Raw genomic sequence first — 24,419 nt, forward strand, 5'->3', positions numbered from 1 at the left:
AGGGACCTGCCAGCAGTCCAGGATGAACACTCACCATGCAGGATGCTTTTGGGAGCAGGTGGGAGGACTGGAGGGAGGGATGAGCTAGGAACCACCCTGCAGGGCCTAAGAGGTCAGCCCCCATCTGGGGGTGGCACAGGGGTGGGTGTGGGCACCCGTGGCAGGACAGAGATGGGGTGTGCAGCTTGGGAAAGGGGTGGGCATCAGGGTGAACATGGAGGGGGAGGAAGGCGGGCCTGGGGGGAGGCTGGAAGGGGGTGGAGTTGCTGTTTTTTCTTTGAGCACGGTGAAGACTTTAGCTTGTAACTTGCATTTGTGGAGCTCCCTGCCGGCAGACACCAGCTCTCCTTCCAGAGGGAGAAACCCGGGGATCTGGCAGAACAGCTTTGCTGTTTGGGGGCAGGTTGGGAGGGCAGGGGGCATGGGGTGGTCTCTGGCTGCCATCCTCTCCCCCAAATCCCTTTCTCCTTTTCTCTGTCTCTCCTTTTGCTTGTCTGGGGGCCCGTGCTAATGCTCTGCCAGGAGAGATCTGGGATCCAGACATCTGTCAGCAGCACGGACCGGCTTCCCACCTGCTCACAGCCTAGAGGAAGTTCCCTCTTCATCCCGGGCATTGAGAGAGGAAAACACAGGAGGTTGGTTGGAGCTGCCAAGCTCTGGCTTGTGAAGGGTGGACAGGGGGACAACAAGCTCCCCTTTTACCTTTCCTGAAGATTTGGGGTCACACATAGACCATGAATGGATCCTTATTCAACCAGACTCTCCTGGAGCAGGCAGCTGACCCCAATAGGACTCAGGGCTTGGGGATGCTCATGGCCTGCTGCAATGGGACCAGCACAGTGCTGGCAACAGATGGCAGCTCCTTGGTCCTGGCACCCGATGAGAGGAGCCTTTTCATCACAAGGGTGGTGCAGATTGCTGTCCTCTGTGTCCTCTCCTTGACTGTGATGTTTGGCATCTTCTTTTTGGGCTGCAACCTGCTCATCAAGTCGGAGAGCATGATTAACTTTCTGGTGAAAGACCGAAGACCTTCCAAGGACGTGGGCGCTGCAATCATGGGACTTTACTGAAGCCACCGGGCTTTTGAAGGCAAGTGAACTGTATGGACCTGGTGCTGAGATGCACATTCCTGTGTGTTTGGGGCAACTGGGCGGAGTGAGAAGTGGGGAAGGGGTCTTTTAGTCTGTCTCTGTCCATGGGAAAGCAAGCCTGTTTTTCCCAGTCAACAAAATGTGGTGGTGAATGGGAAAACCACCCCAGAGCTGTGTGAAGTACAATAAATGACCAGCATTGTGTTGCACACAGAAATGGCTCAAGTTTTGCATGAAACTTGCAGAAACAGTAATAGTGTGGAGATCTGGACTCCTTACTGCTGTTACCTTGGATACCGCTACCTGGGATTTAGGGCTAAAAAAGAAAGGCAAATAAGTCGTTACAAAAAGAAAACAAAAGAACAAACTAATGGGAGAGCAAAATACAGGGCACAGACCTCATCTTTGAGAGGGGCAGGGGAAGGGAAGTGTGGGTCATAAAACAAAGTGTGCATGCTAAAAAATGTCAATCTGTTGTGTTTTGGACCTTGAGCATGCATCTTCTGGTAGTTTTGTAACAGGGAAAGCATACTGTTCCTTATTTTCCTGACCTATCCTGTTAAATAAACTGGTACTTTCTTCTTTTATGCTACGGTGAAGGAAGAAAAGAACACGGATAAATATAAACCTCTTTCCACCCTTGAAACAAAAGCATGCTTGTTTTTGTACACACCACCCTCTTTTTCCAAGTGCTACATTGTTACAGTCTTTGAGGTTTTGTAATTTTTGAAAACTGGTGAACATTCAGGAAAAAAACAACGTGTTTCAAAAGAATTTTGTGCTGTCTTTATTATTTCTCTGTGTGTGTAGTTCAGGAATTTCAATCCTAGTTCCAGGTATAATCATCCCACCTTGAAGTGAAGTGTAATTAGAGGTATTCTTTAAAGCAGAAACCACTATCATTTTTCACAGGCAAGTATCATTTTCCACTAGCAAATGAATTAATCAAGAACTGTGTATTCCAGGCTCGTGTTGAATACCTGCACAGTGCTGAAACAGAGACTCATAAAAATGCTCTGAGTGCCTCTTGCAAAGCAAGATTTCAGGCTTTGAGTTAAAACCTCTAGCTGATGACCTGTCAAAGTTGAATTATGTGAGAGGAGGAAGACTCCTGACCTTTTTTCTGTGATGGAATTACAGCTCTGGCTGTGGGTGTGAGGTAGAAATAATTTGTGTTTTGTTGCACCAACAATATTCCTGCTGGGTTCACTTCTGTAGTGGGAAAGCAATCCTGAATACTGGAGGAGCTGATGAGCTGAGCCACTTGGATGTAAATCTAGAGGAATAGATCTCTGCCTTTCCCAGTGGGAAAAACATGATTAGAGAATGTTTTGTAATTAATCATTATTTGCTGAGTACCTTCTCAAGGTTCCCACACGATGCAGAGCAGGACCAGTGTAGTGTTGTCTCTGATTGCTCCCACTGACCTGTTGCGTGTGTCAGCCTTAGGAGCACAGTGACAACGTGGGACAATCGCAGAACTTGCGATTCAAAACTTTGAAATGTCCTCTTGGTGCCAGTGGAACAGCTGAATAGGCAGCTCTGGTTTTTATGAGCAGTTGCAGGTCTGCAGACCTGAGCCACCTTCTCAGTGCAAAGGGTCTGCTGCCATGCTGCCACATGTAAAGTGGCCTCACACAGCAGTCTGGAAGGGGATTTTGGTGCGTGCTGCTGCGAGGGGTGTTGTGGCCATTTATCTCCTGGAACAGACTGCTCAGAGTGATGCCTTGGATGTAAACTGGCACAGGTTGCCCAGAAAAGCTGTGGCTGTCCCTGGATCCCTGGCAGTGTTGAAGGCCAGGTTGGACGGGGCTTGGAGCAGCCTGGGATGGTGGAAGGTGTCCCTGCCCACAGCAGGGGGTGGAACTGGATGAGCTTTTAAGACCTCTTCCAACCCAAACCATTCTGGGATTCCATGATTCTATGGTCTCTTTGCTAGAGTGCAGACCACTCCCATTGCGGGAGCACAGCCTGGTCAGACATGAGGGTAAGACATGAAAAACCTCAAAGCATGCAATGACCCAGCTCTGCAAATACTTGGGCTGTACTTGTGTTTGTAACCTAAAGGTGTATCTGCATCTCCAGGCTGCTGTGCTGTCACACAATAACCCAGATGCACTCACTGAACTCCCATCCCATCCTGCTTTCAGCTGGCATTTGGTCCCTCTTGTCAGTCCATCCACCAGCTGGAGGTCCTCAGAGGAAGCAGTTGGTGGCACCATCCACCTTTGCCATATTACAGCACATGTCCTCATATGTTTCTGCCTTCCTTGTGCAGGGTTGAGATGCTTAAAACACTTGCACACATCCTTATGCAATTAGATTCCCAATAAAAGGCTGATTACCCCACTGAGGAGGAATTACTTGTGGACAAGAAGGCTGGCATCATGAAGGAGCCCCTCGGATCAGAGGTTATGGGTCTAAAGACCATCTTGAGGTAAAGTCATGGTTGCTGAAGGGAAGGTACTGAGGGTACCACAATGCTACCCAGACCTTGGGGGAAGAGCTGTGATCTCAGATTCTGAAAACCCAGCTTGTCCTGCCCCAGAGACATGAGTTCTACAGCTGGAGGAAGAGGTTGCTACTGAAGGGCTACCATAACAGCTCTTTATGCTGCCTCTCCCCAGAAGCTGTAGTTTTTCATCTAACACCTATTCATTTAGCATAAGCTCACCAGTGCCTCCCAGCTCCCAAGAAAATGCAAACAGTTTTTTTGTATCTGTTATTTATGACTATATTTTAATTTTTTTTTTTTACAATTGTTACTTGTAGCACAATAAATTCCAGAGGGCCACTGGGGTGCCAGGAGCTGTTCAAGCATGACTTAGAGACACTGCTGGAAAGACAGGGAGGGGAGGGATGTGCTTGGATGGATCATCACATCAGTGGCAGACTGAGGACCAGCCATCAAGTCTCATCTAAGATCTCCTAGCAGTGGAACACAAGCCCATGGGACTGGTGTCACTGGTCCATCTGGTCCACCCCTTCTCTAAAAACATCCATGATTTTAGGCAGTACATGGTCTCGGAGGTCCTTCCCAACCTTAATGTTTCTTTGACTCTATGACTCTGTGGTCAGTCAAGCTGTCCTGCCCACCAAGAGCAACCTGCCCTGGATCTTCACCATCCTCCTCCAGGCACAGCTGCCTGTCTCTGTGCTGGTTCCCATTTGCTGTGATTCTGTTCCAGCTGGAATTTCTTCTTTCTAGATAGGCAGCAGGGAGACAGCAGAGAAAGGCAAGTGATAGCATTTTCCCCTGCTGAACTGCCTGCAAAGGGAAATCCTCTGATTATGGAAACACTGGCTGTACAAATGCAGAAATAGAGGTGGCTTGACCCACCTGGAAAACGCTGGTCATACAGATGTACCCGTGGTGGGGAAAACACCAAAGTCCCAGATGACACCCACCTCTTTGCCCTGCCTTGGCAGTCTGGACTGAGGGAATGGAAGAGTTAAACATGATGAGACAGAAAAGACAGATTGTGAGGGGAAGAAGGATCCCAACCTGAGCTTGGCATCAGATGCACCAGCGCACCTGCACCAAACATACACAGTATTTTTTAATTCCTGAGAATCAGCATGGTAATAAAGCACAGAGTCAGGTTGTTATGGTAACAGTTTGAGTGTTTTTCAGGCAGGGAGGCATTACTCAGGTTGTAGTCTCAATCCAGACTAAACACATTTCTGAGAGCACAGAAAATAAAAAAGAAGTAAAATGAAATCAAATTAGATAAGTAGCAGTTTCCTGGGTTTGTTCTGTAGATAGGTGGAGGGAACCAGGTTGTTCCAGACACATTGCCCTGCAAAGCCTGAGGAATAGCTGGAGTGGATCTCTGCAGGTTTAAACTGGGTGCTGGAGGGGGTGAGGGGCTGGACACCTCTCATGGTCTAGGATGATGGCCTGCTACCACCTTGGCTCCTTGCCACACCTCCAGTGGAGGTCCAGGTGTGTCCCCTGCTGGCTAAAGGGAAGGACACTCTTGTCTTTGGAGGTGTGCACATACAAGGGAGCAGTGATGGACAATCCCTGGTCCTAGCTGGGCCCACAGCAGGGTGCTGTGGTCCCAGGTAACAGCCTGCCCACCTCCCAAGTGATGGATTTCCCAAAGCTGGTCTCCAAGACAAGACAGGCATTTGAGGGCTGGAAAGGGGTAACAGACCACTTTTATAAATCCCCATGATAGACCTAAGAAGAGAACACATTTCCTGGGCTCTGGCAAGGTCTCCAGGCTGCTGTGCTCCCCAAAGGGGGGTCTATTAAGCAAGATGGAAATTTCCTATGTCACCCTCCTGCCCTCCCAGCTGTGGGCAAAAGGAACTCCCACCTTCCCTCCCAAGCCAAAAAGTGGCTCCAGCCACCAGCAAGTGTATGAGGTCTGTCCAGCTGATGCTCATATGGAGTTTTAATTCAGTTCTGGTTAAAGCAGCAGCTTTGTGACCCTGTTTTCTCTGGAGGAAGCTGAGGCAGTGCATGTTGGGTTCACTTAGCAGAGACATGGCTTGAAATTTGCAGTGCCTTTACTCAGGAACATCACTCCGTAAATCCACTACCCTCAGCATGGGTCTCTTGTATCGACTGTGCAAGAACCATTAGCCTCCAGATAAAGCCTCTGCAGTCCTTTAGCTCTGCCAGAGGGACAAGTTGATGCCATCAGAGTCAGGGACTCAAGGGAGACTGAGGCTAAACAATGACAGAGTTCAGAGCCAGCTTTGCCTTGTTGGAGACTTTGACTCCAGTTTCTCTGTTTGAAAGGGAAATGTTTCCCTCTTTCTGTGTCTTCCAGCTGCTTTGCTGCTGAGGCTGCTGAAGACGTTTTGGTGTGGAATTCCTCAGACTCCCTGCCCAACCCTGGCCCCATCCTTGAGCCTGACTGAAGCTGCCAGCCTGACACTGGGTTTGCTCTCTACTCAGGTTTGCAGAGCACCTGGTACCCACCAAAAACCTGGGGCAAAGAAAGCTGCTTACTTCCAAATTAATGTGATTTTGCCAAACCAGAGTTGTTTTGGGATTGTGTGAGCATTTAAAGCCATCCTTGGAATAAAATGGATCTTACAGCTCCATTTGTGCCAGAGAGATGGAGAACACTAGGAACATTTCTGGGCATGGGAACTTGACTGATGATACTGTTAATGTGTGAGTATGGTTCTGATGTGGTTCAGACCTGTGCCAACAACCCAACCTGAACAGTCCCTGGCCAGTGGCAAAATGACAGAAGGAAAAGACCAGAGAGGACTCAGGGACGTTGCTCTGGGCTTTGCTGTCTGTGCACAGGAAGTGTCTCATTAGATTTTGCAAGTGTAGATGCCTTTAAAGCAGTTATTTGGCTTCCTGAATCCAACTTAGTGTTCTTAAGTATGAATGAGGGATTGGAAACCTCATTTAATTTTAGTCCGGAGAATAAGTCTTTGTAAAACAGTGAACACAGGGAAGAACTAAACTTCAACAGCCTTGAAAACTGCCCGATCCAACTTTCTGTTGGGAACACCTTTGGCTTCACACTAGTTCTGCCATTAAGATGACTTAGCCAAGCATTTCCCCATCAATCTGGCAAAATTTGTGCTCCTCTGATTTCAGAGACAGACAGTTTCTCAGACTTTTTTGTTCCATGAGCACAGGGTTATGGAAACTTCAGTTAAGAGAAAATCAGAACATTGCCAGCAAAGAGTACGGTTTGGCACATCCCTGAAGCTGTCACTGTCAGTATGCTGGGAATTGGTGGAGGCGCTGGCAACACTCAGAGACATAAACATGTATCTAAAGTGACTGTCTCCAGTCTGAAAGATGCTGCTCATCTACATATATTTCAGGTTGTACGTGAAATGCAAGTCTTGCTTCAGAGAGGCCTTTGCTGCTCTCTTCCCTGCCAGAAGCTCATTGGTGGGAATGACATTTTCATATCAATAATTTAAGGCAGGTTAATCAACAACAAAGCAAAAATGTCTTTCTGAGAGATGGGTCTGCATGGCAATCTTGGCTGTAGGGCACAGGTGCCTTCAAGGTGAAGGCAGCAGTTTTGTCACTCTTTGTCAGCCCATGGCATTCAGCTGGGAACGAGCACAGTAAAGTGTTCTGTGCTGGGGTGCAGTCAGGGACCAGCTTTTAAATCAAATTGATACCCTTTTTTGAATTAATAAGACCTGCCTGAACATGTCATCTCAGAGGAATGGGGCTCTCCTGCCCCAGTGACAGCCTTTGAAGACACCACCTCTGCAGCTGGATTTATTCTCCTAGCAGGGAGCTGTGAGACCAGAGGACTCAGATCCAGAATCCACAGTTGGATCTACTTTTTCCTTCCATGTGGGCTCAATGGCTGTTTATGAATTTCAGCAGCACCAGCTGTGCCAGCTGACATGTGCTTTCAGAGAACACCACTACTTCTGGTTTTTAGAGTGACTCTAGAGGGAAAGGAGATGAGATCAGCCTTCCTGTGATGCTCCACTTCTTCTGAAAGGATCAATACTGTGAGGCCATGAGTTACCACTTCCATCTAACTGCATGTGGGACACTGGAAATGATGGGCAAGACAATAAGCAAGAAAAGGAGAAGAAAAATAAACAAGGAGAAACATCTACCCCTGCAGTATCAGGCAGCTGGAGTGGCCTTTCTGGAAAAGGGGCTGGAATTGCAGAGTCAGACAGCTCTGGTTCTCCATGAAAGAGCCAGTTTTGTTGCCTTGGTGTGTGTTGATTTTGGAAGCTAGTACACATGGGTGTGAGGGTGGACTCAGGTGCTTGTGCATCTTCCAGGAAAACAAGGTGTGCATGAAGTAAGCCCAGGGACTGTTCCTTTTCCATGGCAGCTGCCTGACTGGTGCTGGATGCTGACTCTGCTCTGGCATGGCTCAAGCTGTCACACATGCAGAGTTAAATCCAGAGTCATCCTTTTTGGCAAGCCCCACAAGCATTCCCATCTTACAGGTTTCCAGGCAGCTGTGAGTGCTCCCCTCCTGCTTGCATCCCCAAATGCAGGTTTAATAGGACAAGACAGATGAAGAACTAGTCAAAATGTAATTAGACTTTAATAAGCTAAGTTCTTTCTCTCAGATAATTGAAAATCAGACTAATTGGTTGCAATGAATTCCCAGAGCAGCCATTCATGCAACTTGGTGTGTGCTCTGCCAGCTGCTACAAGGACCAGCCTGGAAGCAGAGCACTGCTCCCCACTGCCCTGCCATGCTCTGCAGGGTCCAGCTCCTCAGCTCCAGAGAGGTGTTAAAGGCCTCAAACCCCTCAGGCTGAAGCCAGGCAGGTTATTGACCCATGGACGCAGCAAGGCTCATCCTGCCTCATCCTGCATTTCACAAACCAGAGAGCACACACAGGCCACTGAATCTCACACCCCCGGCAGAACATGCCAACACTCCCATGTGACAGGACATACCCTTAGACATCTGCAGCAAGGGTGCAGCAATGTCTAGAGGGTCACAGCTGGAAAGGACAACAGATTTAATCTTCACTTGCCCCCATCATGACCACAGTGTGCAGGCAGCTGACTGATCTCAAAGTCTGGCTGTGAGCAGTCATTGCTGAACCAGCTGCTCATCACTACTCCTTCCTATGCTGTTCACTCTGCTCAGCTAGGGGGTGTTCCAGAAGCTCTGGTTCAAGTGGTAGCTGCCCTACCACTAGGCTGCAAGTTGGAGGTGGCAGTGAAACTTCTAGATCAGCCTTGGCAATGATGTCTGGTAGCAAACCACAGATTTAGTATAGAATCACAGAATTGTTCAGGCTGGAGAGAGATCCAAGATCACCAAGTCCAACCATCTACCAGCACCACCATCATGTTCATCACTAAACCATGTCCTCAAGTACTTCATCCGCATGTTTTCTGAACACTTTCAGGCACAGTGATTCCACCACTTGGGTAACCTGTTCCAGTGCTTGGCAACCCTTTCCATGGGAAAATTTTCCCTAGTCTCCAATATTTTCCCTAATTTTCCTTGATCTCCCTGCTACAACGTGAGCCTTCTGGCTCTGCTGGAGCTCCCTTTCACATGAAACTAAAGGTCTCCACCATAAATGTTGATTAGACAAAGTGAAGCACTTTCTGGCTGAGGAGCTTCAAGTAATATGTTGCTTCACCCAGGTGCACACAATTTTTCTAGCAAATCCCTTTGAGACTCCACATCAGTTTCATGGAGCAAAGGCTTGGTCTCTGGTACAGATGGTAATTCCCAGTGGCCAGGAATGGTTCAGGGAGAATGCAAAGGTAGGAAAAACCTCATGATGTTATTTTCATTGTAGTGCTTGCAAGATTATGCCTAGAAAAATGCTGGACTTGCTCTGCATCCTTGGCTCAAGTTTCCCTTCTCCCTTCTCTCTTGGCAGTGTGCTGTGTGCCAGGTGGCTGCATTTCATTACTTAGTTTATAAAGTTCCTGGGGATACAAGGAATGAGGAGATGAAAAATCTGCACAGAAATGTGATGATCCCTGGGCTGGGCAAAGGTGCAGAAGGGGAGCACTGATCACATATACATTCCTATTGGTCATGGCTTTTTTTTTTTTTTTTTTTCCCCACACCTCCTTCTGCCTGGGCTGCATCATTAGGGATATTTCTTTTGATTTGAGGTTAAAACAGTTTCTAGTTTTTGTGCTTCCCACATGACTGGGAAGGAAAAAGAAAGAAGGCAGCTCTGCCGTGGCAGAGAGCCCTAGAGAATTCTATTTTCAAGTAAAGACCTGACATCTGACTTTTCCTTTGGGTTGCAAAGCAATTTCAAAACACTCTCCTCCACTGATCACAATTCACAGAGGTAGAGGTGGCTCTGCCCACTCATCCTCATGTGTTTGAGGTGTTGATTTCAAAGCACTTTGCTCTGGAGCTGAATTCTCCAGCATGGCTGGATGACCCACAACAAATATTGTTTGGATCACAAATAGTGTGGCAGCAGGACCAGGGCAGTGAGTGTTTCCCCGGTGCTAGGCATTGCTGAGGTCATACCTCAAGTTCTGTGTTCAGTTCTGGGCCCCTCACGGTGAGAGAGATATTGAGGGGCTGGGAAGGGAACAGAACTTGGAAGGGGCTGGAGCCCCAGGAGCAGCTGAGGGAGCTGGGGGGAGAGGGGGGGGAGGCTCAACCTGGAGAAAAGGAGGCTCAGGGGGGACCATCTGGCTCTGCACAATTTCATGATAGGAGGGTACCACCAGCGGGGGGTCAGGCTCTGCTCCCAGGGAACAACAGAACAAGAGAAAAAGTTCTCCAAGGGAGGTTTAAGTATGACATTAGGAAGAATTTCTTCATGGAAAGGGTGGTCAGGCCTTGGGAGGGGCTGCCCAGGGAGGTAATAGAGTTCCCCTCCCTGGAGGTGTCCCAGGAAGGCCCGGACATAACACTCAGGGCTCTGAGCTGGGTAACAAGGTGGGGATCAGTTACAGGTTGGACTCAGTGACTTTGGAGGTCTCTTCCAACCTGGATGATTCTGTGATTCTCTGAAACCCAGGCTCCTTCTTCTTGGCTCAGCAAAGGCTGATGGAATGGAGAAGCTAATAAGAATCTCATCTTCATAGGAATTTCCATAGGCACAGTTACTGAAAAAGGCTCAGGCTCTGCCTGCAGGTGCCTTATTTCAGGGTTTTGCGATGACTAATGGCTCCAATTATTTTCTGCCAAGTATTTACTGGATTACCCTTTAACAGACAGAAGACAAAAAACACTAGGCATCAAGACACAAAGAAACCTGGAGGCCCACTGGATGCAGTGGGCCAAAGGCCCTTTTTATAGCTGCCTCCTTATGTGAGGGAGTTGTGAGATGAAAAGATAGAAGAGCAGTGATGCCAAAGCTCAGCCTCAGCACTGATTCCCATCCACATTGTGATGGGAATGCCCAGGTGAGCCCCACAGTTATGGACATTTCTGGAGGAGAGGATTGTTTAGGACTGGGCTTTTATCTGCTAAAGTTCATGACAGGAACAGCTTAGAGCATCCCCAGCTTTCTGCATCCTTGCTGCCAACCTGGCAATCCCACACAAAGGGGAGCTGTGACCCAGAATAGGGAACCTGAAAAAATCCCAACATAGTAAACTAACACTAAACATAATTTTCAGGTTGCTCAGGTTATTCCCAGGTTCACCAAGCAGCCCCCAGGCATCACTTCTGGCACAAGAAACAGGAACCTCTGGCTGCTTAGGAATTTGCCATGTGCACAGTTAATTTAAATGTCTCAGGCTTCCTGCCTGCTGTAGGGAAGAGGAGGAAAAGGCTTTAACTTTGTGAAAGGTATTTCTCAAGCTCCCCAAGAAATAGAGTTCTCCTTGAGATTGGATCCACTAAAACCCCAGGACCATTCCTGTGCCTAGCTCATTGTTCCTCACCCACAATTCATGGAGCTGATAACCATGGCAAGTTTGTAGAGCTCTGCCTTTGCTCCTAGTGAACCCCATTCCAGGGCTAATTCAGGCACATTTCTGGGCTATTTCTCTGTTTTTCTGGGCTCATTTCAAACTCTCATCCTGTCTCTCATCTTGTCTTGCATTTCTCACACCTCTCCTCCCAGTGCAGGGGTGTGCAAACATATTACACATCCTGGAGCAGATGAACCCCCTGTGGTCCCTTCCAACCTTGCACAGTCTGTGATTTTTTGATTTTGTAATCCTTTGCCCAAATCATCAAACAGTCCTTGTGCAGAAGTCCCCTGAATTCTGTCAGCTTCTCCCTCACTCTTCTTTTCTGGGTGCGATGAGGTACATTTGGGAAGCACAGGCAGCATGGCACAAATCTGCCACCTTCAAGTCAAAAATGCCTTGCCAAAAGCACCTTCCATGAGACCTGTTGCTCCCTCACTCAAAGCTGTCTTCAGTGTAGCTCAGCTCACTTGCTGAGATCATTGGATCTGGGAACTCTCACTCCCACTTTGAATTTGGATGACAATGCAGAGATGGTGGGAGGATGTGGCATTGGCTTCCTGCTGATGGATTATTTTGGAGCTTGGGAAATAAACAGAAAGAGAAAAAACATTAAATTCTCATGATAAAACTTGGCTTGCTTTGCCATATTTCAGCTGCCACATGGTGTTACCATTTCTCAGGCTTTTTCTCCCTTCTTTTAGTCCCCATTCATTGCATTATGACAAGGAAATAAGTTTCTATTACAGAATTGGCCCTTGTCACTTTTATGTCAAAATGCTCTTCTTCCCCCAACCTCATGTTTTTTTCCCATTTTCCTTCAAATTTGCTCCCTTTGTCCCTGGGACAATCTTCCTGTGAATCCAGACAACTTCAAGCAGATGATTCCACTTAAAAAATATCCCAAAGGAGCTAATTTTAAGCCTTTTTTTTTTTTTTGTCATAGACTGTTTTGTGTGGGTCTCCTGCAAGTTATTCCAAACTCAACAGAAAAAAATTACCTGTCTTGTTCCCTGAGGAATAATTTCAGCTGGGTAATGAATTTCCTGGGAAATGACTATGGAAGGCACCAAAGGCCTCCAACAGAACAGCCTACAGTTCTGTGCTATTAATGCTCCTCCTGAAATGTGTCAAAACTCCGCCATCCCTTGCTATGTCTGTTTTGGGAATACTGCCTCGTGACGAGGAAAATGAGAAGGCAGTGCAGAAAGAGTACCCAGAGCAGGGCTGGAGGGAAACATCTCCCAAAGGCCAGGGAGCTCTGGCAGAGCTGCTGGGCTCACACAGGGAGCTCTTTGTGCTGTGCTGGGGTGAAAGTGGCCCTCAGGACCTCAGGCTGTGTCTGCAGAACCCGTCAAGCTCTGAGTGTGCCACAGTCTCTGGGGCAAAGACCCACTCAGCTGCATCATTCCCTGCACTGATGGTGGGTTCAGCCACCTGGAATCCCAGAGTTAACCCCTGGGGTGATCCTTCTGAACTGGGCATTGCTGAGACAAGCTGAATGCTGCAGTCAGTTCTGGGCACTTTGTGACAATACAGACACTGAAGGGCTGGAGTGTGTCTGGGCAAGGGAACTGAGCTGGGGAAGCGTCTGGAGCCACAGGACTGGCTGAGGGAGCTGGTGGGGCTCAGCCTGGAGAAAAGGAGGCTCAGAGGGTCCTTCAGGTTCTCCACAATTTCATGACAAGAAGGTGGAGCCAGGTGGGGATCAGGCTCTGCTCCCAGGGAATAAGGAACAGGACAAGTGGAAACAACTTCAAGTTGCACCAGGGACTTTTAGGTTGGATATTAGGGAAAATTTCTTCACCAAAAGGGTTGTCCAGCCCTGGCACCGGCTGCCCAGGGCAGTGGTGAAATCTCTGTCCTTGAAGTGGTCACAAAATATGTGAATGTGGCACTTGGGAATATGGTTTAGGGGTGGATCTGGCAGTGCTGGGTTAATGGTGGGACTCGCTGGTCTTAGAGGGCCTTTCCAACCTGAATGATTCTGTGAAGCACAATCCCACACTGGTACAGATAGTGGGTAGTGGGCTTCCTTCTCCCATCCCCTCTCCTGTGTCCATCAGTGAGGCAGATCAGAGAGCTGCCTCAGGGAGGCAGGGGAGACAAGTGAGAACATGGCATCCTCCTCTGGCAGTGCCCAGTGTCTCCTTGCCCACAGTACCCAGACCATGGTCAAACCTTCAAACAAACCAACTTTCTACCGTGGCAGTCGGTGAGGCAGAGGCAGCTGCAGGTGATGGACATGAAACAGTAAAGATCTCAGAATCACACAATTGGCTGAGTTGGAAGAGACCCACAAAGATCATGGAGTCAAACTCCTGCTGGTGGCTACTGCAGCAGTGACTGAACCCCAGGGTGGCTTGGGGTGCATGGGGCACATGCATCCTGTGTCATGTCCCATTGATGAAGCCAGTGGTCCCAGTGCAACACTGAACAGCCCTGTGGTCTGTGGGATCTGCTCCTGCTGGATGCTGCTGAACCAAAATAACTCCCTGTTTTTCCCAGCTGGTGCTGAGCTGGGATGCATTGGAATGGCGGCTGCGACACTGTGACAGATGGCCAAGAAAGCAAATGCCGTTTTTTATGTCACCTCCATGTTTCCTCCTCTGCTGTCTCCTGCACTGGAGGCGGTGTTTGGAGATGGGTTGTGCTGCCAGCACACGCCAGAGCTGAGGAGACAGCAGAAGGTGGAGCAAGGTGCTGGCCACCTCACACACATTTCTCCCCCAGCTTTCTGATGCTTTTTGACCTTCATCAAAGCCTTCTCCTACAGAAATTTATGCCAAAGAGGGCTCAGAAGTGGGCTGCTGCTTGAGTGGAGTGTTTGCTATTGCAGAGCTCCCTGATTGTGAGCCCTGTTCCAAACCTCCTGCAGTGGTGCTGGCCCAGGCTGGGATTTTTTTTGCCCCAAAGAGCCAGATAAGCCAGGAAAGCTTGGCCAGGGGATCCTCTGGCCAGCTGGTGACCAGTCCTGGCTCTTCTCTGGCCTCAATCCCAGCTGCATGTAGAGAGGACCCTGAGCAAGTCAGAGCTTTGATAAAAATCTTTCTGAAATAAGGCTGCATTGGACAGGGCCTAGAGCAACCTGGTCTAGTGGAAGGTGACCCTACCCATGGCAGGGGCTGGAACTGGATAGTTTTTCTGGTCCTTTCTTATGCAAACCATCCCATGATTCCATGAAACTTCTTGATGTGCTGCAGCCTTTCTTCCTCCTTTGCGCTCAGTATCTTTGGGTAAGAGACCTCTCTCCTCCCCTCCTGGGGCACAAACATCATGGCAGTGTTATGGAGGGCTGGACCAGTGAGAGATGGAGCCCTGGACCCCTGACATGCAGTGAGAATTCAGCAGGAAGAGCACACTCAGCAAGAGAAGGGAGCACAGGGAAGCTGGTGACTGTGAACTGCTGTCCCTTGGGTTGTACCTTGGAGGAAGCAGAAATAGCCTGCCCAGGGACATAGGCATGAACCCACCAGCCCATGTAGGTGGCTGCTGCCCCACACTTGGGCTCTGTTCCCTGGCAGGAGGAGACACTTCTGCTGCCATCTCAGCTGCCAGAATCCAGCTCCTTTCTCAGCCTGCCTGGTGCAGAAGGAGTGATGGACATCGCTGTTGGCATGGCCTCTATCTGCCCCATGTTTTGCCATGTTGCACTTGGCAATTCTTCCCCTTCTCCTTCTGTTTTTTCAGTAGGAGAGCTCACAGTCTTCTGCCTTAGCAGCGGGCAGACAGACAAGAAGGGCTGGACAGACACATGGTCTCAGAGGCTCTCCTGTCTATCCCTGCCTGTGATGAATGGAGCCTCTCTGAGTTCAAGGATCCCTGAATTCAGATCCCTGAATTCAAGGACATGGCATTGAGCAGCGGAGATCACTGGTGTTTGAGGCATTTTTCCTAAGTGTCTTGGTTTGAAAAGCCAGGTATCTGCTCAGGAAGGCAGGAGCCTCCCTTGAAACTGAAAATGTAAACTCCCTCCCTCTGAATTATTATGTAAACCCCCTCCCTCCGAATTTTGAAATTAAAAGGCTCTCAGGCAAAGATACAGGAGTAGGAATAACAGTTCTTTATTAGGAAAAAAAACCCAAATAAAAATAAAAATGCAGTAATACAAAACAACCCTGGCAGAGTCAGAACAGGCCCTGACACCTCTGTGTCAGGGTGATGGCCCAGTCCCACCCCAGGGTGCCTCAGCCCTCCTGCAGTGCCAGCTGTGGTTCTGCTGGAGCAAGGATCCTGCACAAGGGGGGAGTTTTCCTCTGGAGCTCCAGGGCTGATGGAGATGGGCCTGGTCTCCCTCTGGGAATGCAGGGCAGAAGAAGGCTGCTCCTCTGGCAATGCAGTGGGCAAAGGCTGCTGTGCTGTTCCCAGGTTCAGATTGTATCCAGGTAGGAATGCTTGGCTCCTCCCCTGGGCAGAGCATCTCTCCATGGGATGATGGAGTTTGGTCAGCCATGCAGGGACACTCAGTGGCCATGGACAGAAGAGATCTCCTGGAGGGAGGATTGGCTGTGGGAGAGATAAAGAAAACTGCCCCGCCTGGTTTTAACAGGTGGCCTAATTAACAGAAGATAACTGCCCCACTTCTAACAGATGGCAATGGAGTATGCACCCCCAGCCACATCTTGCATTTCTAACCTAAGACACTAAGATAAGAGAGACTGAATTCTGAGAGATTGGTGAAAAATCAGTGTCACATGAGGTGACACTGTTATGAACTGGTCTAATTTCCATTGTGAGCTGGGAGTCCCCGTGGGCTTAGGGAGCCCCAAAGGGCTCAGGACAGCAGCTTTGAGGTTCCCAGCCCTGAGGAACAGAGACCACAAGTGAAGGGTGAGCAGCTCTGCTGTGGACTGGTGTGCTGGGCTGTGCTTGCTGCCTCCTTTAAAACCCTGTAGGAGAAACTCAAGCCCCACTTAGAGACAGTTCAGGAGAATAAATAATAGAGACAGTTCAGGAGAGACAGTGGTGACAGATCGAGAGGTGACACAGGGCAGATGTAATGACAGGAAAATTCTGTGGAGAAGCAGCATAAAGTGGAGAGGCAGAGAGGAGCTGGTCTGCACCCACACACCCAGGCCCAGCCTGGAGCAGGAGCATTGAAATGGAAATTACTTTCTATTTGCAGTTCCAACATCCTTCCTGCTCCCCCCAGGAGCCAGGCTGGGACCTTCCCTGCCTGTCTTGGGTGACTCTGTGGATGGAGCAGAAGGATGCTGGCACTCTGTGTCACAGACAGGTGTGGGTGGGGAACAGGGATGCTCTGAGGCTTTGGGAAGCAGGCTCAGCTCCCTCATCCCCTCTGGACAGGAGAGACCTGTAACAGTGGGCAGCATGCTCATGGTTAAACACACACTCTGCCCTCACCACCTCCCTGGGTCACTCCACAGTCATGCAGGGGCTCAGGAACAAGGCAAGGTGGGACACACAGGGGCTGGGCAGATTCACAGCTTCCTCCAAATGGCAGAAGAGCCCAGGAGGTATTTCAGACCTCCCTAGAAGACCCTGATCATTATTCTGCTGTGCAGGAAGACATATGTGGGAGTGCATAAAAGCAATGTCAGCCCATGTCTGTGCTTTTTACCCACAGAGGCAGCAGAAAAGAAATGTGTTCCTGTGCTGTACCCACCTGGCCCCAGGGGAATGACTCTGTGCTGTAAGAGCCAGGTCCCAGCATCTGCAAAAGGTGCCAGGGAGCAGGAGCTGAGGCTGAGCTGTGCCTGGAGCCCAAACCCTCCCTTGAGCTGTTCAGTGGCTGTGGAGGCCTCCCAGCCTTCAGTAGGCCCTGGAGCTCAGCCTCCTGTACAGAGAACATGGACCAATATCAGGGATCACTGCAATGTACCCCCAGGGGATGGGTCCTTTGAGAGCAGGGGTGTGAGGACACAGAGTCTGGGGACAGCAGCCAGATCTTCATCTTTCTCCACAGTGCCACACACAAAAGGCCCCAGGCCTAGAAGAGGTAAATACCACTTGTGCTTCACTCTTCAAGAAGTAGAAAGGTGGAACTGAAAAGAGATAATGAATTTGCAGGTGTGACAGGGATACCTGTCAGCATTTTTGCGTCCTTCAGTACCCTTGTTTGTGGAACCCAAGCTTTTGACAGACTCCATGTGGGGTGAGAGGCCCTCACTAAGATCTCCTCACCAGCACTTATCAGCTGTAAAACAATCGCTGATCTTCTTTTCCTGCTCAAGGAACTTGCACAAGCAGAGCTGGGCCATCCATCTCTGCCCTGTTACTCATGTGCTTCAGTAAGCAGCAGTGCAACAGGCAGTGCTGAGCCCCAAGCCCTAGAGTTGGACCCTGTCTGCCTGTTCTTACCCCTGTGTGCTGCTCAGCTGTGTGAGGAAGAAGAGGCAAATTCCACACCTGTCTGCTCAGCTTGGTTGGCACAGGGCAGGCATTTTAGGACAAGATTTCCTTGAATAACTCTTCTCATCTGCCAAGCTCAAACTAAAATTTGCTGCCAACAGTCATGAGCCCTCCCCCTCTCCTTCCTTCTTCTCCTCTGTTTTTTGGATAATTTTCTTTATTAAGATAAATGAGTGATAATATCGTGTTGTGCATTAAACACTGGTCCTTGTAGTCTGTGAAACAAAGAGCATGATGGAACTCTGAGATTCCAGCTGTTGCTAGTTCATTTGCATTTGGGCAAGTCAGCTTTTAAAGAAATTTCTCAGAACAATTCTTTCAGATTTCCTAAGGAGCCTATAACATGAAATTTTGTGAGAAAACACTATCACAGAATCACACTATCATAGAATGGTTTGGGTTGGAAGGGATCTTATAGATCATCCCAGCCATGGTCAGAGACACCTTCCACTATCTCAATTTCCTCCAAGCCCCATCCAACCCGGCCTTGGACACTTCCAGGATTCAGGGACAGCCACAGCTTCTCTGGGCAATCTGTGCCAGGGCCTCACCACTCTTACAGTAAAAAATTTCTTCCAAATAGCTAATCTAAGCCTACCCTCCTTCAGCTTAAGGCCATTTCCTCTTGTTCTGTACCTCCAGACCCTTATCCAAAGTCCCTCTCCAGCACTCCTGGAGCCCCTCTGAGTACTGGAAGGGGCTCTAAGGCCTCTCAAGAGCAGCCTGAATTACCCCAACTCTCTTAGCCTGCAAGCTGTGAGCTCCAGACCCAGAGAAGTCCTGGAGGGCCTGTTGATGCCTTTTGTGTGCAGGGAAGCAGGCTGGTTCTGGACTGGAAAAAGTGAAGTGGGTGAGAGATGCCCAGGACTGCATGATGCTGTTAGGGTTCCTGCAGTGGGATCATCAGTTTTTGACCATCTTTAAGATGATGCCAGTCTGCTTTCCAGGGTAAAAGGTCCTACTTTTCTGTACCCATACCTGGTACTTCCTTCAGTGTGATGGATTTCCCAGGAAAAAAATTCCTGCAAAAAAAGGTCTGGTGGTTTATCTGGCAGATTTTCCTGTTGCTTGGAAATCTACAGGAGTCCTGGGTGCAGTGACACAAACCTTCTTCTTCTGCAACAAAGGTGGTCTACAGTCTTGGAAAATTGAAAGGAATGGCTCAGTGGATGGCTTCCACTGGGGAGTTAGTGTGGGCTTTCATCCAGCAGCCATATGCTCACAAAGCTTCCCAGCAGCTGGGTTTGCAGAAGCTCCGACAACCCTTTGGCTCCCAGAGGCTCTGGGAGTAGCTGTGTGTGGATGAGTGTCTGCAGAGCACAGGAGTGATGGGAAGGGCCCCACTGAGGCACCAAGCAGGAGAGGAGATCCTGCTAAATGGCCCAGCCCCACCACTTGTGTGCATCATGCACACCCAGCCCTGGCAGCCCTGCCAGGAGCGGGGGGCAGATCCAGATCTGTTGTGGTGTGATTTCATGGTTTACCTCAGAACCCCAGGTTCCTCCCCTCAAGATTCCCTCCCAGGTGTGTCAGTCACCTCTCCTTTCCCTACCCTGACCCCTGCTGAGCACTGTCAGTCCTGGAATTCCAGAAGGGCGTCCAGTGATTGGCAGATTCAAAGGATGGCCTCTACCCCTGGGGGGCATTGGGCCATCCAGGTGTCCTTTGTCCCTTGGGACCTCCTCTCCCGTACCTGGTTGGTGGCTCCCTATCCTTTCCCTCCTCCCCTCTCCTGAGTAAAAGGGTGAGCAACCATGCGGTTTGGGAGTTGGAGCTGGTATTGGATTCAGAGGCCTGCGGACCAGAATAAAGCTCTGGATCCAAACCCTCCATCAGAACCAACTCCTTTCCTTCACCATCGCCTTAAAGCTTCTCCAGCAGAGGGAAACCTGAGGAGCTCCACCCTGCAGCCACCAGAGCTCCTGCATGCCTGGACTTGTCTCCATGTGCCCAGCTGCAGCATCCAGCTAGACAAAAGTGTCTCTGGGGTGAAACACCACCCACCCAGCCAGCCAACAGTGTCTCTGGGCTGAAACACCACACATCCATGGCCAAAAGTGTCTCTGGGCTGAAACACCACACACCCAGCCAGCCAAAAGTGTCTCTGGGCTGAAACACCACACATCCATGGCCAAAAGTGTCTCTGGGCTGAAACACCACACACCCAGCCAGCCAAAAGTGTCTCTGGGCTGAAACACCACACATCCATGGCCAACAGTGTCTCTGGGCTGAAACACCACACATCCATGGCCAAAAGTGTCTCTGGGGTGAAACACCACACACCCAGCCAGCCAACAGTGTCTCTGGGCTGAAACACCACACATCCATGGCCAAAAGTGTCTCTGGGGTGAAACACCACACACCCAGCCAGCCAAAAGTGTCTCTGGGGTCAAACACCACAGTGCTGCTGTTTGGTTCAGCCGCAGGGGCCAGACAAGCCAAGGCACGTCCCATCCCCAGTATTGGTAATACCAATAGAGATCCATGGCTTTCATTTCCCATCGGTACCTCCAACTGGTCTATTCTAAGAAAGTCTGCCTAGGATTCATCCACCCAAAGCATCACACTTCACAGCTTCCTTCCCACGCAGAGCTTGGTTGCTTGCTCTGAATAAACATCACTTCCCTGCATGCGTCCCCACAGCCATGCCACACCCCCTGTCCCCTAGGGAGGTGTGGCATGTCTAATCCATACCTTGGGAGCTGTGTTCTGCTTCCCATCACATGCAGGGGAAAAAGAATAGGGATAAAAACTACACCAGCCTTCTTGGTTGCCATTTCCAGTCAGGGCAGGCAGAGGCAGGTACTCCTGGTACTCCCAGATGGCAACACCAAAAGGCTTAGGGCTCAGGGATCTGATCTCAGGCAGGTTCCAATCCACTTCCCAGTGAGCAAATGCCAGTTTTAAGGACTGCAGATGGTTTGTGGTTCCTGAAGAGTTCCCTTCCTTGACACAGAAAGGGCTGGCACTACTCAAAAGCTCCTGAGTGATGTCCAGAGGATGGTTCCAGACTCTTTTTGGTGGTGCCCAGCACCAGGAAAAGGAGAAATGGTCATAAACTAAAACACAAGTTCCACCTCAACAGGAGGAAGAACTTCTTTCCATGGTGGCTGGCAGAGCCCTGGAACAGCTGCCTAGGGAGGGTGTGGAGTCTCCCTCTCTGGAGACATTCCAAACCCACCTGGACAAGTTCCTGTGTCACCTGCTCCAGGTGACCCTGCCTGGACAAGGGGTTGTTTTGGAAGGTCCCTTTCAGCCCTAATGATTCTGTGATTCTGTGATGTGGTTTTTCTCCCAGTTGATATGCATTTTGTCCCAGTCCTTCCTACAACAGAGACAACTAATTTGTGTGAAAACTCCCTGTCAGCTCCATTGCAGCACCAGTGCAAAAGACTCAGAGAACCTCTTGAGGCATCTCAGATCTTACCACAGCCAGAACCTAAAGGCAGGTCCAGAATCCTGATTTTAGGACTCAGGGTAATGCTCAGAAATGAAGAAACTGTACTGACCCTGAACACAGAATACCATCCAACTCTGGAAAGACACTCGAGTAAGCAAAGATTTTGTGACAGTGGTTTGTCTGTGACATATGCAGAACAAGTTTTTCAGGAAAGAGATCAAGAACTGGTTCTGTGAGGACTGATGGGATGTGAAAATCCAGGGAAAAGCAAAGAGAGATTTGGCCACTTGGGGAATGTATTTGTGGAGAGCCCAGCAAGCCCAGATACAGGAGATGACAGACCAAGAGGGATGAAAGGACTTAGTCTTAAGCTACACCAGGGAAAGTTCAGGTTGGACATCAGGAGGGATTTCTTCATGGAAAGGGTGGTCAGGCTTTGCAGGGGCTGCCCAGGGAGGTAGTGAAGTCCCCATCTTCAGAGGTGTCCAAGGAAGTACTGGACATGGCTCTCAATGCTCTGGTCTGGGTGACAAGGCGAGGATTGCGCACAGGTTGGACTTGATGGTCTTGAAGGTCTTTTCCAACCTGGATGATTCTGTGATATCATCACAACCAGAACCATTAAATAGTGAAACTGAATATTTCTATCCTGTTCCAGTCTCTCACAGGGATAGTTGGCAATACGTGAAATCTCCAACAAGCCCCATGTTGCAGCCTTACAAACATAATCATACAACACATTGTGTTCTCCCAGGGCTCCACTTATGAAAAATTCAGAGAGAACTAAATTCACTATTTTACCACTTATTGCAGCTATCAGCTCAGTGTCAGGCCAACACAGGTCAGGCACTGGCTCATATCTCTATAAATCTGCTATTTTTATGTCATTTAAGCCCTGAAATTTTAACCCATTTTGGCCCGAGCAGACGTCAGTGTCCCCAGGCTGATACCTGAATAACAAAGGGCAACTCTTTTCCCTCCTCCTACCCCTCAGTTTTGGCTCCGAAGGACATTCTGCCACTGTTGCATTAAAAAACCCCCAAACCCGAAAAATAACCACCATAGTCTGGTAGAGAGTCTGACCCAGAGCTTTTAGCAGGTGTTCATTGAGGCAGCTGTAATCACTCATTTAAAGCTCATTTATTTTTATTTTAGAGGGCTTCCTAACAACACAAAAGATTTCTTTCCTGCATCTCATTGGAATTGTGTGCACATTGCCATGGCAACACATGCCTGAGATTTTTGTGGTCCAGGACACATCTTATTGGTTATTAAATATCTGCACAATAAAAAAAAAAAAAAAAAAAAAAGAAAGCAAGAAAGCTTTGTTCTCCCATCTGCCTGTTCCATCTGTTTATTTCCCAGTGAAATACAACCATTTGGCTCAGCCACAACTTTCTCCCTTTCCTCATGAGACTGGCTGAAGGAAAGAGAGATGCATCTAATGGTGGTCATGGAAGTGGTGGAGGGGAGGAAGAGGAATGGAAGACATTGATGTGGACACCAACCTGACCATCACACACATAGAAAATCCTTTAACTGATGACAACACCTTGTAGTCTGAATTGCTGCCCTTTCCCAATTATCTCCCAGGCAGGAAGGGGTAGAGAAGTTCAAGAGAACTCCAGCCAACATATTACCCATCTGCTGCTGGTGGAGCAGCAGTGTCCTGGGTGCAGCTCAACCATAGCAGGTTTGTTTCCTGCCACAGGGTCACGGGGGAAGTAGAGTCAAACTTGTGTCGCTGGTCAGCAACAGGAAACATTACAAGTCAGCTGCTTCCACTGAGAATCCTTCTTACCTTCCTGAAAGATAAGGACCAAAAGTGTCACTCCATCCCAGTACACACTGTTCTGTGGAATGGAAAAACACCAGTAAAAAGATCTCTGTGCTGAACTGATTATGTTCTTCCCAATAGACCTTCTGTGCCACACTGACTGTGTTCCTTCTGACAGCCTTCTCCATGCTGAGCTGACCCTGTTCCTCCAACAGCCCTGTGTGCCAAAGTGGCTGTGGCTCTCAACAGTTCCCTGCCTGGCTCAGAACCTGTGCTGACAGCTGTTTGACATCCCCCTCCCAGGCACTTATTCCTCCCGGTAGTGTTTGCCTTGCCTGCCCACCCCCACAGCTCTGCTGCGAGAGAGGATGTGTTCCCAGCTCCCTCTCATTATTTAAGCTGTCAGTTGTTAATTATAGTGCTGCATTTCAACTTGATACTTCCCAGGGGGCCAAACCATGCCAAAAGACCAAAATCGCTTCCCAGCGGAATATTTTTGGAGACTCAGCTAGATGTGAGCCTGTGCCTCTATCAACCAGGGTGAGATATTGCTGACTGCTCTCAGGAGACTGGAACTGCACTCGCTGCTCTAAGACCCACACCTGCACTTGTTACCCTTCAGAGCCAACATTCCCGCTCTCTAGTGGGAGTCGTGGCTTTCTTAAGGATTTGAATATAAGGATATATTGCTTTTAATGATACAAAGCTATTAAAAAGTGTTCAAAGGAGGGCTATGAAGATGGGGAAGTGTCTGAAGGGGCCACACAAGGAGCAGCTGAAGCAATTTGGCTTGTTCAGCTGGAGGAGACTGAGGGGAGGCTTACTGGAGTCTGCAGCTCCTCCTAAGGGGCAGCTCTGATCTCTGCTCCCTGTGACAGGGACAGGACCTAGGGAATGGCTGGAGCTGGGCCAGGGGGGATGGGATGGAGATCAGGGAAAGGTTCTTCCCCCAGAGGTGCTGGCACTGGCAGGTTCCCCAGGGGATGGTCCCAACCCCGAGGCAGTCAGAACTCCAGGAGGGTTTGGACAGCGCTGCCAGGGATGCCCAGGGTGGGATTGTTGGGGTGTCTGTGCAGGGTGAGGAGTTGGACCTGATGATCCTGTGTGTTGCTTCCAGCTCAGGATATTCTGGGATTCTCTGAACACCACCAGGCCTGTGGGACCCACACATTCCTCTCAGTGAGAAAGGTAATCCTGTGAAGCTGCCAATTGAGTGGTCAAGACAAGTGAGAGCAAACACCTAAGAAATAGATGTGATGCTGATATTCTCTAGCTTGTAGCAACATTACCCAGCCAAGTTGTCTCTTTGCCTTGTGTGACCACAGAAACCTCTGCTTCAAATGCAGAAACAAGTGAACAAGTGCAGTGATCAAACCATCAGCCTGCCCAGGGCGAGAGCATGGGGGGAAGAAGGAGTAGACTGTATTACTGTGAAAG

At 49.3% G+C, this 24,419-nt stretch overlaps 1 protein-coding gene across 1 annotated transcript; it reads left to right on the top strand.

Annotated features, from left to right (window-relative positions):
* The first annotated feature begins 448 nt into the window (after window positions 1–448).
* Window positions 449–1,194, top strand: RPRML (reprimo like). Its single transcript, XM_059869487.1, has one exon. The coding sequence runs from the start codon at window positions 735–737 to the stop codon at window positions 1,068–1,070; it is 336 nt and encodes a 111-aa protein (XP_059725470.1). The 5' UTR covers window positions 449–734; the 3' UTR covers window positions 1,071–1,194.
* The last annotated feature ends 23,225 nt before the right edge of the window (window positions 1,195–24,419 follow it).

Source organism: Haemorhous mexicanus, chromosome 28 (assembly GCF_027477595.1).
Source record: "Haemorhous mexicanus isolate bHaeMex1 chromosome 28, bHaeMex1.pri, whole genome shotgun sequence".
NCBI lineage: Eukaryota > Metazoa > Chordata > Aves > Passeriformes > Fringillidae > Haemorhous > Haemorhous mexicanus.

Excerpts from the sequence above, each read along its gene's own strand:
- RPRML (XM_059869487.1), top strand. The coding sequence starts at position 735 with ATGAATGGATCCTTATTCAACCAGACTCTCCTGGAGCAGGCAGCTGAC.